Source organism: Gavialis gangeticus, unplaced genomic scaffold (assembly GCF_001723915.1).
Source record: "Gavialis gangeticus isolate Ggan-Ray unplaced genomic scaffold, GavGan_comp1, whole genome shotgun sequence".
NCBI lineage: Eukaryota > Metazoa > Chordata > Crocodylia > Gavialidae > Gavialis > Gavialis gangeticus.
In genome coordinates, this window is record NW_017729024.1 from 83,239,487 (window position 1) to 83,256,128 (window position 16,642).

Genomic DNA, 16,642 nt, shown 5'->3' on the forward strand with positions numbered 1-16,642 from the left:
CCCCTTCTGGAGTGTGCTCAGCAGCAGGAAGCCAAAGCCCACCTCCTTCCCCACCCCACCCCGGACGAGCTGCGTGCAGCCCCATCCCGCTCCCTGCTTGGGCCCTGCAGTCACATATGGCCCAGGGCCCCAAACCCCACACACCACCCAGCTGGGCAGCAGCAGCAGCCCCAGCCCTACCCAGCCATTTGGATTTCCCCCTCACCCCCTTCTAGCTAGTCAATCTATATGACAACATTGTGTGAACAGAAACACAAGGTTTGAGCTCCGTACTGTTTGCTGAGTAGTAATTACACACCCCAGCTTTCACTATAATCAAGCAACTTCATGGAAACGTAGTGGAACTGAAGTCAGTAGACTGCATCTAAGTAATTGGAAGTGCAACTGCATGCATAGGTCAACATGGGAGCAGAATAAAGGTTGTAATTATGGGAAGCATTCCCCTGCTGCTCTTCAGAAGTACCTTGTATTAGCAGACGTGCATCTCTTGCATGAAATCTGATATCACTTCTCCCTCGTTTTTCTCTCAGCATCACAAAACAGAGAGCCACTTAATTTACATATAACTCTGGGTTTAAAGTTGAAGACTGACTCCCATTATTAGGATTCATAGTTATACCAGTTTCTCCTTTGTTTCTGCTTGAAAGCGTTCAGTGATACTAGAAGTTAAAGTCAGCTACTTTTCCTTTGTAAAACAAATGCTATTTGAAACAAAGCATGGCATCCCTCCTCTCCCATATGTGTTACTGAACATATGGTTGTTTTTTATTACACAGCCTCTTGCATTCTAATAATACGATTTTAAAAATAATTTAACAAGTTTGTCACCTAATTTTTAGAAGACAAATGTTTCTTTTTTGTCATGTGTATTTATAGGGTAAAAGGCATCTGTATGCAGGCTCAAATTCTGGTGTGGTTCAGTCTCCTGTTGCCTTTTGTGACAAGTACACCACTTGTGTTGACTGCGTTTTAGCAAGAGATCCTTACTGTGCTTGGAAACCACATGAAGCCTCCTGCACTGATATTCTTAAAGAAAGTGAAAGGTAATGGCACCTCTTGATTATTCTGCTGTGAACAATAAAAAATGTTACAGAACACATGTGGAAATGTCTTCTAGCAAAATCATGCTAATATTTGTTGTTTTTTAATTATTTATTTATTAACTTCAATTTTGAAAAATCCAGTTGGTATTAATGAACAGTGGAACAACAGATAAGGCAATCTTTTGTTTATTTTACCATTCTATTGACAAGCATATACCTTCATAAAAATGCACCAATTTTTGTAGCTGTCTCCTGGAAGGAACTGTAAATGTCTGCCTACATTTAGAAAAAATGATCCTTCATTTAATATGTGTATGTCAGGGTAGATTATTACAATTTCAAATGCTTTGATTATTTTTTATAGGGATTGGATTCAGAATATAGGTGGAGATGCCTCATTTTGTTCTGGTAAGTCTTGGTTTTTATAAAAGTAATTTAAAAATGCCCGTGTAATACACTTAAAAGGGTGTGGAGTTCAACATATTTTGCATTTTTACCTACCATTGTGTGTTTATACTTATTGTATAAAATTATGCTTTATATATTGTATTTGCAAATCTGTGCAGTGTACATCTCATCTTGGAATGTCTGTATTTGTATATATACATGCCATAATATTACACTCAATACAGTAAACACTCAGATGAATCCAGGCCACTGCAGCAGTAGCTTACGAATTAGAATAATGTTTACCCTAAATAATTATGTTAAAGAGCCCTCCATTAAGTTCTAGGTAATTGCTTGATCACTTGGGAATTCTAATGGCAGCATTAATAAGCGTCAGAAGATTGTTCTTGCAGCAGAGGAAATGAATGTCAAAGAAGCTGATTTATGAATGGGAGAAAAGTTCTGAATACCATTTGAAATAAGACCTAGAGTAATTGAAATGATGCTTCAGTATGTTCACAGCTCAAATAATCATGTTTTTCTGGTTTATAATGTGTATATTGCTGCTGTCATCAGGTCAAGGAAGCTTTGAGGAAAAGTAGACTTTTAGGAGACTTGCATTGCAGTAGATTCCAAAGGGTTTATTTTTACTTTGTATTGTTATTAATATATAGATATAGTATGAACCACTGTGAAAGTGTCTCTTGATAATTTTACTGTGTTGTATGTTCTGTACGTAGATATGTATCGGAAGAGAGTTACAACTGAGAAGTAGTATTTGGATAATGTTAGTTGTATTTGGATTTATTTTTAGATGTTTATAGTATGTACATACTCAAAATGTACTCTGACACCTGGGAAGTCAAACTCATGTGGTCCCACAGGCCAGATGGGTGGCACAGGGACAGTCTGGGCCCACCGATCCTCTTCCTCTTCCCCTTCCCCTCCCCCTTCAGTTGGCATACCTGATCCAGTGGCTACTCCAGCCAGTCTGAACTCTGCACTGTGCATGGTGGCTGCCCCAGCTGGACTGCTCCACACAAGGTGCCCAGCCTGGCAATTCTGGAGACCCATGTCTGAAAGCACTGTCTGTAGCACAGGTCCCAGACTGGCTGGAGCAGGTGCTATGTGCAGCAGGCATCCCAGAGTGGGTGCTATGTATGATAAAGTCTGCCCAGGGCACGCGCTGTACACGGTGCGGCTGCCACTCTGGCTGGAATGTGCTGCACATGGTGCCAATTCTAGCCACTTTAGGATCCATGCCACATGCAGTGTGGGCCCCAGACTGGCTGGAGCAGCTGCTGGATTAGGTATGAAGAAGGAGAGGGACAGAGACAAGAAACGGGAGGGGGCCCATGGTCCCAGATTGGCCCATGGACCACCCCCATGCTACAGGTGCACTTCATGCCCCTGTGTGTCTGATCACATCCAGGGACAGCCCTGGGGGCCAGATGACAGGGCTCTGCAGGCTGTGTGTTTGACACTCTGACTTACACCTAAGAATTACCCTACTGCAGTAGACCTGTGGTCCATTTAGTTCAGTTTCCGGTCTCTGACTTTGGCTAGCACCAAATGTTTCAGAGGAGGATGCAGAGAAACCCCTCAATAGGCAGATGTTGAATTAATCAGTCCCTGTGGAGGTTTCTGTCTAATATTTGCAAGGTGGAGCTTGTTTCAGAACTTAGTCTCAGATTTTATATTCTGTAGTCCCTTAGTTTCTCAGGCGTAGCTATTCGGTGCTGACTTTGCATGTTGTCTTCTCTGTAGTTGTTGAGGAGGTAGCTTTAGTAGCATACACTTTATATTTCCAGTGTGACTAGAGGAATCACGAAACAATAGAGATTAGTGCAAACAGAAATTATTGCTGATACTTTGCACATTTATTTTGATGTTCCAGATAAAGTAAGAGAGAATTTTCTGCAGCATACATTCAAGCATGGGAGCACAGCAGAACTCAAATGTTCTCAAAAGTCCAACCTGGCACAGGTAGTTTGGAAGTTCAAGGATGACGTACTGAGAGTGGAGAGTCCCAAGTATCATCTACTGGAGAAGGCACTGCTCATCTTCAATTTGTCAGAAGGAGACAGTGGTGTTTATCAGTGTTTGTCAGAAGAAAAAGTGAAGAATAAGAAGTTTTCTCAAGTGGTGGCTAAACATATTTTGGAACTGAAAAAAATCCAGCATACCACAGTGTGTCCAACCCAGCCGGCAACACAGACAGAAGGTAATAACAATGTGCCAAAAGTGTCACCTGTACCAACAGAAGGGTCTACTTCTCAAACTTCAACCACTGAGATTGTACCACTAACAACAGCAAGGACAATAACAAAGCCAGTTGTTCCCATCCTTACAAGTGCATCTTCCAACACTGGGATCTTCAATCCAGTTCCTGATGCAATCCCAGAAAAGACAATGTTCTTAAAGTCAAATGATAATTTCCTTTTAATGTTCCTATTTCTGTTTTTTTTTATTCTCTTCCTATGTCTGTTCACCTACAACTGTTACAAAGGGTATTTACCAGGCCAATGTTTAAAATTCCGGTCTGCTATGTTATTTGGTAAGAAAAAGTCCAAGGCAGATTTCTCTGATTGTGAGCAAAGTGCAAAAGAAACTCTAGTGGAGCAAGCCAGCATCAGCATTCAAAATGGGGAGCAGCCAAAGCCTGCACATGATACTGGCTACGAGACTGAACAAGACACTGGAAATGGCCAGCCTCGGCATCATGATGAATCGCAGGCTCTCAAAGAAGTCAAGGGCAAACCTTTTGATGTTAAGTGTGAACTAAAATATGCTGACTCAGATGCAGAGGGTGACTGAAGGAGACGTTCCTCCACTTTAATTGTGACAGTAACTGTGGTTCTTACAGCTAATTGTTTGAGTGCGGATAGTATGGATGTGACAGCTGAGCCATAGAAGGTTATGTGCGCTTAACCTATACAGCAAGCCAATCTCTCAAACTTTGCTAGAGTAGAAACATGGTTTTTATCTGCAAATCATAGTATTCATAGTGGTTCTTTTATTCTTTTTTACAAAATGGCCAGTTTCAGATCACCATTTGTTTATTCCCAAGATTTTTCGGAATACTTTTAAAGTTTGCAGATAGAGTAACTGATTTTATTTAATCCCCATTTTCCATAAAATAACAATGACTCGAATGCAGTTGGCTTCAAAAAGTACCTCCAGTCTGCACATGTTTTAGCTGCCATTAAAAAAAAATCTAATTTAATTTTAATTCCAAATTGGAAATGAAGTTTAGTTTATCAGATTGGTAAATTATAGTCTTTTGTCCAGATTGGGACATTTTTGTTTGCTTCTAGTTATTCTTAATATATGCTTTTAATTGCGTTTGTTGACACATCGGTTAGCTTTACTTAGTCAAAGTTTAATTTTCAAAAATTACCTTTGTATACCTTTTAGATTTTAATGTATGCTGGGATGGATCTGGCTTGACTTGCGTAAGATTCTCAGGGATAATCTTTGCTTCAGTGCTTTTTTTGTTGTTGTTGTTCTGTTTTTTCCCATTCTAGAAATATAGGTACAACAGGAATTTGGATTCGTTGGGGGCGGGGAGTGTCATAGCTATAGGGAAGCTTTTTTGTTCTTAAACAAGCTTGGACAGTCACGTTTTGTTTCCATACAAAACTAGATGTCATGTGGTGAAAAAAGCAAAATGGTACAGGCAAGCAGCTGTCACTGAGCTATGACACAGTGTTTTGCACTGTGGAACCGATTGAGAATTTGAGAAGAACTCTCTATAAACATTGGATGGGGTGAACTTGCTGGAATTGCCTGTTGCAAACACAGCTGGACAAGAAAACATGGCAAGTAACTCAAGTTCCTTTTTGTAACAAAACCTTCCTACTCCTTCACCATTTCTGGATAACTTCCACCAATCTCTTATGCAACTGGAGACTGAAACTGGATTTGCTCATCAGTTACCTGGACTGTCACGTGAATCATGCCTGCAAGTGCATTCTTATTCTAAGCCTGATTCACAGAAGCACTGTTTGTCTGTAAAAGTTTCTTTTTGTGCAGTACAGTTCTAAAGCATTGTTCCTCTCACTGTGTCTTTCTGTAAATATTGTTAGAAGTAGAGAGAATATTCCTAGTGAATAGCAGTATGCCTGGGCTGCTTTTTTTTTTTTTTTAATGTTGACCTTCATTCAAACGTAGTATTATTAGACCGTCTTAGTGTAAACAGTTTATATTTTATAAGATTCAGTTTGGTTTTATTTTTCTATTTTTAATTGTGTACAAAAGAAATGTGATGGAATAAATATTAAAATAAATTGTATTATCTTTGTTTCCATGACCCTTGACACTATGATACCATTTTGCATGCTCTAAGGCCTAACTTTCCTTGTGGTTTTCTGTAAGTGGGACGATGAAACCTTCTGTAATCAATTTCCACCGGGTTTTCTCTTCAGGTTTAAATCCTGGGGGTAGGGAGGAGAGTGAATGAAGCTGTTTTTCGGGAAGCTAGTGACATCTTCTTTTATTGCCCTTCTAAAATTCATTTATCCTTTTTTTGCATTATTTCTTCAGTGTGTGATGTATTTCTTACAACTTTTGTCCTTAGTGCCCTCTTTTTTTCTTTTCTGTCCTCTTCTGTCACACAGCCTCATCTCCTATACCTTTCCCTCCTACTGGTACCTCCTTTTTGTCCTGTGTGGGAAGTGATTCACCTCCTTCACCCACCAATAACCAGCCTGATGTTTGGTCTAGCACAGAGCTTGTAATGGTCATGTTATTGCCACCTTTCCTCAGTGACCAGGCACAGCATGTTAGTGTCCATGGAACCTTTCACCTCTTCTGTCAAGCCACAGGTAAGCAGGAGGACCCTACGTAAATCAGCACTTTCCTCATTGCATATTTATGTCTGTTCCTACATTCTGATTTAACACGTGTGATATAAAAAGCTGGCTTCAGGACAGTCAGTCTAAGGACCTGTCCTGAAACCAGTGGAATAAGTCTCGGTCAGCACCTTTCAAGATTAGACCCTAATACTGTACTGAAAACTCCATGTCTGGTTTAGCAAAATTCATAAGTCCATGACGCACATTAAGTATGTGACTAGTCAGTTGACTTTAATAGACTTACTTACATAACTAACTTGCTGAGTCGCAAGTGTGTGTAAATTCACACATTTAAACAGTTTCAGCAATATGTTTTGTGTGATTTGCATTTACTTTCATATCTTACCTTGCCCAGATATTTTTAGGTTTGTTTATATTAGGTGCTAAATTCCTCATGGTTTTGATAGCTTTCATTGCACTATGTATGCATCAGTGGAAGCATATAATGGTCTGAAGCCTAAGCGGCTGTTGTGTATTTTTTTTCCAGAAATTCATAGGTTTTCATTAAGTGAGCGTATGGTATAGTATCTGACTGTTTTGAATTAAAAATATTTTACTTCAGGACAGTGGCGTGTGAGCTTAAGTTCAATGAATAGAAATATGTTATTTTAAACAATTTTATTACTTGTTTAGGAGATTAGGTTTGGACATGTTTTGTACACATTTTTTTCATGTTCATATTCTTTATTCACAGAAAACCATTAGACTGAATTTGGCCAAAATATTTTTTACAAAATGGAAGGCCGTGTTTTTGTGAATTGAAAGGCTGGGGTGGAAACAGTTTGTATAATATACATTCCCTTCAGTGTTTGCTGTCCAAAGATTGTACCGAGTTGAAAATGTCATTAACGAATATTTAGTTTGTTGCCTAAGATGAGAAATACCAAATGATTAACAGCAGAAATAGGAAGAAGAAAATGCATGATCAATAAACTTAAATTGATGTTGGTATGTATAAACATTGGCTCTAACTTGTTTTCATGTGTTTGCTCTTTTTAAATAGTTTTGTAAATTTAAAAGGAGTTGCTTTCGTCTGTGGCAGCAGGTAGAGACAAAGAATGTAATCAATCTTATTTTTAAAAGACTGGGTAGTGTCACCAGTTCTTACATTTGAAATCTTACAAATTAAAATAGCAATACAGGGAAGCCAAACATGTTCTTATTCAGAAAATAAACTTGGTGTTGTAACTTAAACAAAATATATTACTTTCCTTTTAAAAGCACTGAACTGTTATCTTATGTGGAGGATGAGTTGTTTCATTTTCTTCTGAAAATTAGGTCTTTTCTGCTGGCAGCTGCAGGACTCTTGCTCCCTGAATGGAAATTGTGAATTTCTGAAATTTCTGGAATTGACTGAAACACTGCCAAACCACCAAATTGATGCTACCATGTTGTGGAGGCTTCTAAAAATTATGGGAATGTTCTTTGCTGCTAAGCAGCAGCAGTTACCTAAGCAACTCTCTAGCCAGAGTTGTTCAAACATCTGCAGAAAATATTAATGATAGTTTAGACTGAGGTGCTCAACTCCTGGCCTGTGGCCCAGAACTGGCCACCGGCACCATGTCATCTAGCCCACAAGGCTTCCAATGTGTCCATGGGGAGCCCCACAGACCCTAACCCTGTACGCCAATTCAGGTGTGCAGGGTGTAGAGGGTCCACGGCCCACGAGGATGGGGCAAGACCCTGGAGTCTGATCCTGGCATGTGGGACTGGGCAAGGACAGCATGGGGGTGACATACAGGTGCAAGGGGGCAGCATGAGACCTGATCAGGCCTGAGGACCCATCCTATGCTATTTCTTTGGCCCCCAGGGCCAAAACCTTGAGCACCTCTGTCTTAGAGAGAAGAAACTTAACTAGAGTTTCCTCTAGCACTACATACAATGTAAAATGCGTTTGGTAGGGAAGAATAATGTGACATATGGATGGAGAAAGGAATGTTAGATTCAAGCGTCTACAAAGGGCACCATGTATAATGCAGTCACATAACTGTGCTGTAGAATTTGAGCTCTAATTTAAAAAGTCTGGCTTGTATGAGAAACAAAAACTGTTGAATATGAATCAAATGTAGTATTTTCTGTAACCTAGTTGCGTTCCCCTCCTCATCCCCACCCTTTTAATGTTAGTCCCTCGCTCAGGCGATTTGTATTTTCCTACTGGCTTTTTGTCATCTTTTTGGATTCGCAATCCTAAACATCTACTAATAAAATTAAATTTGCTTTCAGCAGTCTATAAACTTGAACAATAGTTAAAGGTATCAGTATCTTCCATGCTAGATGTTGGTAACACTAAAGTGTAAGGATATATCTTGAATTGTTAACTGATCACTTAACAGCAAAATTAAGCTAAAGTAGGGGCTGGGGGACACTGGATATCAAATTTAGCTGCAGGGGGACTTCACAACCTCCTATCCCAGAATTAGCACCTCTGTCCTTGAAAGGCAATCAGATTTTACTTACCAACACCATGCAGTAATAATTGTCTATTGTCTCCCTTAATATGTTGTTGAGCATAAGGGAATTGGCTTCCTCCATAGGCCAGGTACCATAATTGGATCCTCTTTCCCATGATGCCTGATGGCACGGTCTGTCTTCTTGAACCTCTGTGGTGCATTAGCGGATTCGTCTGACTATGACACAAATGTCTGGCCAAGAAGCCCAACCCAAAAAGGAGAATGGGGGATAGAGGAACCCAACTACACAGCAGCTTAGAAGGATTAGTTGGGAGGAAGTAGGAGCAGTTAAATTCAAGAATGTCGAATGAAGCATGTCCAAATCAGAACTATCTGGAGTTTTCAGTTCTGCTGAAAAGCTCAGTAATTGAACTTTTCACGAGACCTTTTGGAAAATTAGTTTTCCCATAAGATGGAAATTGCAATTTTTAGCCAGCTGTAGTTCTCCAACTTTTATTCTAAGGATTGTTCTGCAATAAAGATCTCCCTTAGGACCATGGCCAGTCATCATCCTTCGTTAAGCACTTTTCATTGACTACTGGTCCTCAAAAGTAAAACAGTCATTAATAGTGATTTACAGATTGGATTTTGAGGACAGTGCAGTAGACTGCTGGGCAACAGATGGCTTGTGAATAACCGTTTCAAGATCAAACCAGTAGAGGTGAAAAGCCTCATTTCTCCCAAAGTCACCTGGTTCTGTGGAAAAATATTGTAACAGTTCCTAAGGAATTTAATTGGTTTTTTTTGGACAGTGAATTAATGTTGATCTTAAAATGATATGATTTTAATTTTGACTTTACCCTTGATTCTAATCTCCACAGTAATTTTTGATCCATGCTTGATTTTATTTTTATGCTCATCTGGGGATGGCAAATTTGTAACTTGCTAACCAGTTTTGTAGACTCCTTGTATTGTTAGTTTGTGCCCAGACCTTTAGGGTCTAATCTGTTGTTGGCTGAACTGAACAATTTAATATCTGCATCTGAGGCTGTGATAATCAGATAGGTTTACTTTGTGAAGTCATCTTTGTGCTCTACATATAGTTCTCTATTTCTCCTCTCCTTTTCACCCCGCTTTCCTCTCCCCTGTACCTTGATGCTTTTTTAAAGTAAAAGCTGCAAGGCTACTTCTAGAGAAGTCCTGCCCCTAATACATGTTAACAGACAAGGATTTAAAAGCTGCCTTTCAAATAATTTGCATCAAAATCCTGTAGTCATATGAACAAAAGCAAAGAAATCTAAGCTTAGCTTATTTCATGTCATGTTCTTTAATAGACCAACGGTGTCATGGGCTCATCAAAATGTTAGATCAGCACTTCCCTTGCCCAGAGATTAGGCACTCTGCTTTGGCACCTTACACTTCATCACATATGCAGAACAACTGTTGAACGTCAGTATCCCCACCCCTGTTCTGAGAAGATACCTAGTCAATTAATGAGGTCTTCAGGCAGACTGCAAATCTTTCTGTAGGGTCTGTGAAGCGAATGTGCTGTTTCTAAATCCTTGGTGATGGTGGTAGATCTGAGCAAGCAGGAAACACTTTTTCCAGGTTAGTGTTTTATCTTTAAACGCATCAGTGTACAGCAGCTGTCAGTCTGAGGACAATACATGCTGGAACCCTAAAAGTAAGTGGTGTGCCAGAGCAGATTCATTTTAAATTAATGTTTTCTTTAGGACCTTAACCTGCTGTTTAAATCTTCTTCCTAGACCTAAAGCACATTGGATTAAAGTTAAAACCCTGGGCAGGGGTGGTGGAAATGGGTAAGAATCACTAGGGTTACATGATTCCTCCTTTAGGACATTAACACATCATCTGTTCTGCTGAAATAGCAACAGTTTCTTTATGCTATAGTATTGTGCAGTTGGCTAGAGTTATCGAGGTTTTCCCTCCCACTGAATAATTTGGTACGGAGGTAGTGTGCAGCAATCCTGCATAGCCATGTTTTAAATCCCAAACAAGCGGAGTGGAACAAGGCTAATATTTTTTGCCCCATAACTTTTTCATATTACCTCTTAGATATTAATGGGGTATTTTATACCCTGATTTTTGTCAAAGCACCAGTAAATTTTATATATGAATGTTACACTTATTCGCTGGTAAGAGCTTAGATGATTTAGTTGGTATATCAGGCCAAATATCATGATCTTTTATTGTAACTTAAGGAAATGAAGATGATCAATTAAGTTTCAAAGAGCTGGAGTACATTTAAAAAAAAATTTAGATGGTCTCTATCTAATGCACTATGAATACAATTTTTGCCCTCTTTATGATGGATTCTTCTCTTAGGTTCTGCCTTTAGAGTGGCTTGCCTCCTGAGGCTCAGATCAGTACACAGCTGCTGATATGTACCTTCTAACTTGAATAGAAAATGGCCAGATGAATACTTGTACAAATTTACTGTTCTGCTGTTTTAGTGCATTACGTGTTTTTAGCCTTTGGATCAGGTGCAGCAGGGACTTTGTCTCAGCTATTCATATTGGTGTAATTGCTGAAAGAGAAGTGTTCCTGTTGCCGAGTTAGCATGGACACACAATTTAATATCAGTGATTTGGTCTCTTACAAATTGGGGAGTGTGTGATGTTTTGAGCTGGCAAACCAGTGTAGGACAACAGAAGTGGTCTGCAGACTCTTCCTCTAGCTTTACATTCTGCCAAACTGTAACGTGAGACTGGCAATAGCAGATTTTGTTTGTCAAGTCTATGTTCCTGGTAAACTTGGAGTGGGGGGGCCATGATTTTGACCCAGATGCAGTCTGTAGGTGCTCTTTCAGTGAACTCTCAAATGAGAAGGGGATTTTTAGTTTTCTCGTTGTTAGTGAGTTATTAATCTTAATGGATTTCATAACTTAGTGTGTTGCTTGTAATACAGCTAAAGTTCTCAACCCCCTGCCTGCTGTATTCTTCAGTCTCTGTAATATCTTGGCTCAGACTGTAAGTTAAAATTTATTGGCACTGCTAGAATTTTGATTTCACAGCACTGGATGGTAAAATGCAGTAGAGCTAGGTGATGCATCTGGATGTGTGTTAGAGCAACAGAGCTTTACGTGATGACCTTACTGGGAGTAAGGACCACAGGCACTCCCAATTTTCATGTTTTTTGTTTTCCAGCTGGTGATGAAGCACCAGTGTTTAGCTTTGGACTGTGCATTGTTATGATCCAGTTGTTTGCCCCTTGCTACTATCAGTGTTTTTTGTGGGAAATCCCTGTCTCTCTGACTGCTAATTGATGTTTACTATTCAGGGTATAATTAGGTCCTGTTAACTTTTACTATCCCAGCTGAAATCATGTATCATGTCCCTCTCAGGAAAGATAAAAACTGGCATGTCCACCTTTTTCCAGTCGTCTTCATGCCATAAATCCCCTTTGGCAGGAGATCAAGCCAAGGTGATAGGAGACGTTTTGTTGTTCCCTTTAGGGCACAACAGTTTAGCATTTGCTGCATGTTCTTTTCTCCTTCAATTGCTTTTGGACAGTGATTATTTACAAGCTGCCCCTAAAATACTATGAAACTGAATGTTTAACTTACCTCGAAACTTAAGAAGTTAGGATGGGAGACTTGATACGAGATGTGAGATGTAACCAAACTGTTAAGGTGAATTTAAATCAATAAGCCCACAAACTGGGAACGGCCTCATCCTACTAACTCTTAACTCCTAGCTTTAGATTTCTAACATTGCTGTTTAATTATTTTGCAGACTTTAGCTGGGTGCCTTTTTGTAAGACCTTTTTTTTTTGGACCCACTTAGCTGTTACCTAAACACTTACTATTGGTACATTTGAAGCAATGGATCATTCATATATTGGCTGTTTCACCTTATAGACAGGTCGGCTGTCCCTGTGTGCTTATTTCATTTTTACCATTTAGAGATAGATGCCTTTTTTTATTTCCTGTGTGTGTCCTGTGCTGTGGTTACTGTATATTTTTCTTTTTGCACGTTTAGTCTTTCACAGACAATGTTTCATGTGCAGCTCATTGTCTTTGATACGGCTGCAACATTTTTTTTCAGTGTTGCAATTCTGTAAATTCAGCGGCAGGTCAACAAAGAATTCAAGTTCTGTGAAAGCAGTGCCACATGTTCTTCAGATATGACGTGGCTGCTTCTTGAAATGAACCGTACCTGAACAGAAAGGTAGTCCTCTTCCCCGGAGTTTGGAGAGGAACGTTTCCCTCCTGTTTTCTCACTGTGATTTTTAGCTGCTCTTCAAACTATGGTCAGCCATGTTCAAGAGCTTAGACCCTGTTACAAACATCTCCATCATGCTTGCCCAAAATAAGAGTATCGTACCATACTAAGTTGGCTGCGAACTCGTTCTCTCTGCTGACTGGGTTTCCTTTTTGTACTATAAAGAATATAAAGATGAGTTGTTAGAGCCTTCATAACTTTAAGTTGTTTCCTTTTTTTCCCTCTTTCACTATCGGTTCCTTACCTCTTACTCATTGTTCTCATGTTTGCTGAGTCGCAAACTCTTACGTCTGCCTTCGCCAGTTTATCCGGAGTGACTGATGCTTACTGATCACCTGGCTTTTAGGCACAGCCAGCCAACTGAGCTTTCATTTTCCCAACATTCAGATCCTAGCTCCCTCGGAAACTTGCTGTCCCTTAACAGCCATAAAAGCCCCAACATTTTACCCTGCTCACTTTGACCTGTGACTCCCGGTCATCTTTTCTGTGCCTAGGTTGAAATCTAATTCCTGTTTTGAGTGAAGGGTTTCTCAGTGGTCCTGAAGTTCAGAAATTTCTTTGTAAGACAGTATATTTATTCAGACCAGAGCTGCAGGTGTGTCTCTGGGCATTACTCAATTTTGAGATTAAGAAATGTGACTTCTTGTACAAATTTTTTTAAACAAATTCTGCTGCTGCAATCTCCTGTTGTCTTTCTGTATACTCTCTGTTATAGAACAGCAATTTCCATAACTACATATCTGTCATGAATAGGGCAGCCTCTCTCAGCAGTTGGGATAATTACTGAAAGGCCCTGTCAGGATAAAGACCTCTTCCTGTTACCCTACTCTACCACCTGAGATGCCAGAGATTTTTTTTTTTTATGAAGCTAGTACAAAAGCCCTTGTCTGAGAGGTTTCTCTAATTCCTTTGCAGGTGGAGAAGTGACTAACCAGTAAAATGCATTGGATTTCAGTTTCTGAAGATTAGCTTAGGTACAACTCTTAAATTCTACTCTTTGCTTTTACCTGATTATTAGTCACATTCTTCTTCTCTTGCAACTTAATTTCTACCCTTGATAAATCTTATTTGAGTGTTCGTCAGGGAAACCTAAGCTAAGCTTCATCATTTTAATTCCAGGAATAGCACAGTGGTGTTACATTGAGTAAGTAGAATAGGTGGTGAGGCAGTTTCATGTGGTCTCAATTTCTGCATCTTTATGTGGTTTATTAAGTGTTGCACACTCCTGTTCACTTTTCTGCCAGGGAAGCCAGGGTTTTCTAGCATTTATCCTGTTCCCCACAATCAGAATGCTAAATTCTTTTGTCCTAGTTCTGGTGCCAGAGAAGCATCTACTAAGGAGCTTCTACTAATTAATCTAAATTAATATCTTGGAGCTTTTATCAGAAGCACTCAGGATTACATACACGCGCACAATCTTTTAACACCAACAATATTTTTGCCAACTGAAGCAGCACACATTTTCAAAATCTGCTTCCAGTGTGGCCATAACTCCTGCAGATGTATACTTCACTCACAGTACAGCCTGATCGCACTCTTGTCTTCCTTATTTATTGCAGATTTTTATGCCTTTTATGTAAAGTTAAGTTAAGCCAAAATTGCACTGACTTCAGTAACACACTTGCAAGTTGATTGAAGTGTTAGAGGTGTTGTAGGATTTGTTGTTCCCACTGGAGTTAAGGGGAGCTTTGAGTACTTTTGAAAATCAAAATCCAGACGCTGAAAAAATCTTGGCTATCGCGTTTGTGAACTATGTTAGAGTGGAAGTCATGATAAGTATTAAATTTTTGCACAGGCAGGTAGCACAAAATTTTCATTAACCTATGTCAGGGGCTGGCAACCTTTTTGCCAAAACACGCCACTGCTTACAAGCTAGCCCCTGCTACAGGTCCCCTCTCCTCCCTGCAGGGTGATCATCAGAGTTGGTTAAGTGAATAGATAGAAAAAAATGCAGGCACTGGGACTCGGGATGCTGCTCTGCAAATGGAGAGAACACACTGGACACGGTAGGCAGTAGGACCCTGAGAGCACCTCCTCTTCTGCCAATGAAGAAGCATGCTGCCAGTTGTTTGAGGTGCTGTGGGACAGATCTAATCTCTTCACATGCTAGATCCAGCCTACAGGCTGTAGGTTCCTTACCCCTATGTGATTTGTTACTGCCCTGAAGGGCCTTTCTCTACAGCGGTGGTTCTCAACCTTTTTAGTCTCAATGCACACCATGGAAATAGGTTTGCCAACTCTGTCTGAATCTGTTCCAGGAGGTTTCTGGAATGCCAGCGTGCCCATGACAACACGAACGTGTCCATGTGCTTGCATATATCAGTTACGGATTACAGTGCGTAGACTTTACGTCAGCAAGGCAAAGCACATTACTTTTACATTGGAGTTGGATGTTGGATTCAAATTCAAATGTTGGATTCAACATTTAATATTAATTTTAATAAATGCCTTATCATTTATCTCTTGGGTGACTTTCAGCAGTCTCCTAGAGATTTATATCTAATTCCTGCAGACTTGTTTCTTGAATATAGAAAGATATCAGAGCAATTCTTCTGTTGCAGAGAACTCAGACCGCAATAGGGCCGAATATTTTTGACACTGTGGATTCCTATTTGAAATTTCTGGGTTTATCTTGTGCGGGTGTTTGCACACCCAAAAGTGCTCATTTTGTGCACCATCCTTAAAAGGATCTCGCTACACCCTGCTTGAGAATCACTGCTTTAGGGGAAAAGGGTAGTTCAGTCTGTGCCTGGACTACAGACATGGGTACCAGGTGGGATAATGAGTTTTTTATGTGAACATAGGATGGACAGTAAGTTCTCTGTTTTCAAATACTGTAAATCTTCAAATAGTTATTCAAGCAATAAGTTGAGTCACCAGTGACTGATAGCCATTGAGTTTTAAACAGTCAGGTCAATCCTTGGAGAAATCTGTTCTCCAATGGTGTCAGTATCTGTACAATAAAACCAACAGCTGCAGAAAGGATTTTGATGTATATTAGAACCTTATTATACGTAAGTATATGTATGTATTTAATTCCTTGCCTATTTTTTGCATTTTATAACCTTCTTTTTTGATCTTGCAAGCATTCAAAAAGAGGATGACTGTAAGTATTTTTTGAAATGGTTTAAGATTAAATATTTAGAGTCTTGGCATCCACATAGTCTGTATTATATCATTTCTAATCTAATTCATAAATACTGAAGACACTTAGAATTTTTCCAGTGGTGGCATCTGTTGTCCAAATATTGTACAGTTTCTTTTCAACAACAACTTCTAACAATATGGTGTAGTGGCATCATTTAGTTTAAGGAGAAGTATATACTTCTTTGTGTTAGTTTATAGCAGATAGATGCTGGTAAAATGAGGGTTTCGTTTGTTTCTTCAAGAAATCCATTAAATTTAGATCTTAATGAACAGTGTGCCCTACAGGATTGTGACAGCTAAATTATGCATTGTATACGAATCAAGGTATGTGTAAATGAAATTATTTATGATACTAAGCCGTTTCACAGCAAGTGTTTTTATCCTGTTATACTGCCCTGGGAAACGAAGTAAACAAAGTGATCAGAGTGGAGAAAGTGATTAGATAGAAGTAGTGAAGAATAAGCACTGAACTGCAGTGAAACATGAAGAAAGAGTATCAGAGGCTCTCCCCCACCTCCCCCTCATCATTCCTGATGGGCAACTGCCTAGTTTACATTAATAAAATAGTTCAAATT

The 16,642-nt window shown here is 39.5% G+C and overlaps 1 protein-coding gene across 4 annotated transcripts in view; it reads left to right on the plus strand.

The window, feature by feature from the left end:
* SEMA4D (semaphorin 4D) overlaps positions 1 to 16,642 on the plus strand; it is a 183,969-nt gene that overhangs the window by 155,755 nt on the left and 11,572 nt on the right. For 3 of the 4 annotated variants that reach the window (XM_019517306.1, XM_019517307.1, XM_019517305.1), the window contains exons 14-16: positions 877 to 1,043; positions 1,408 to 1,451; positions 3,328 to 5,742. In XM_019517306.1, the coding sequence (XP_019372851.1) occupies positions 877 to 1,043; positions 1,408 to 1,451; positions 3,328 to 4,247 (1,131 nt within the window). In that variant the 3' untranslated portion in view covers positions 4,248 to 5,742. Of the gene's footprint in view, positions 1 to 876; positions 1,044 to 1,407; positions 1,452 to 3,327; positions 5,743 to 6,049; positions 6,257 to 16,642 lie in introns of those variants that run through there. The other variant, XM_019517308.1, reaches the window with a different exon arrangement.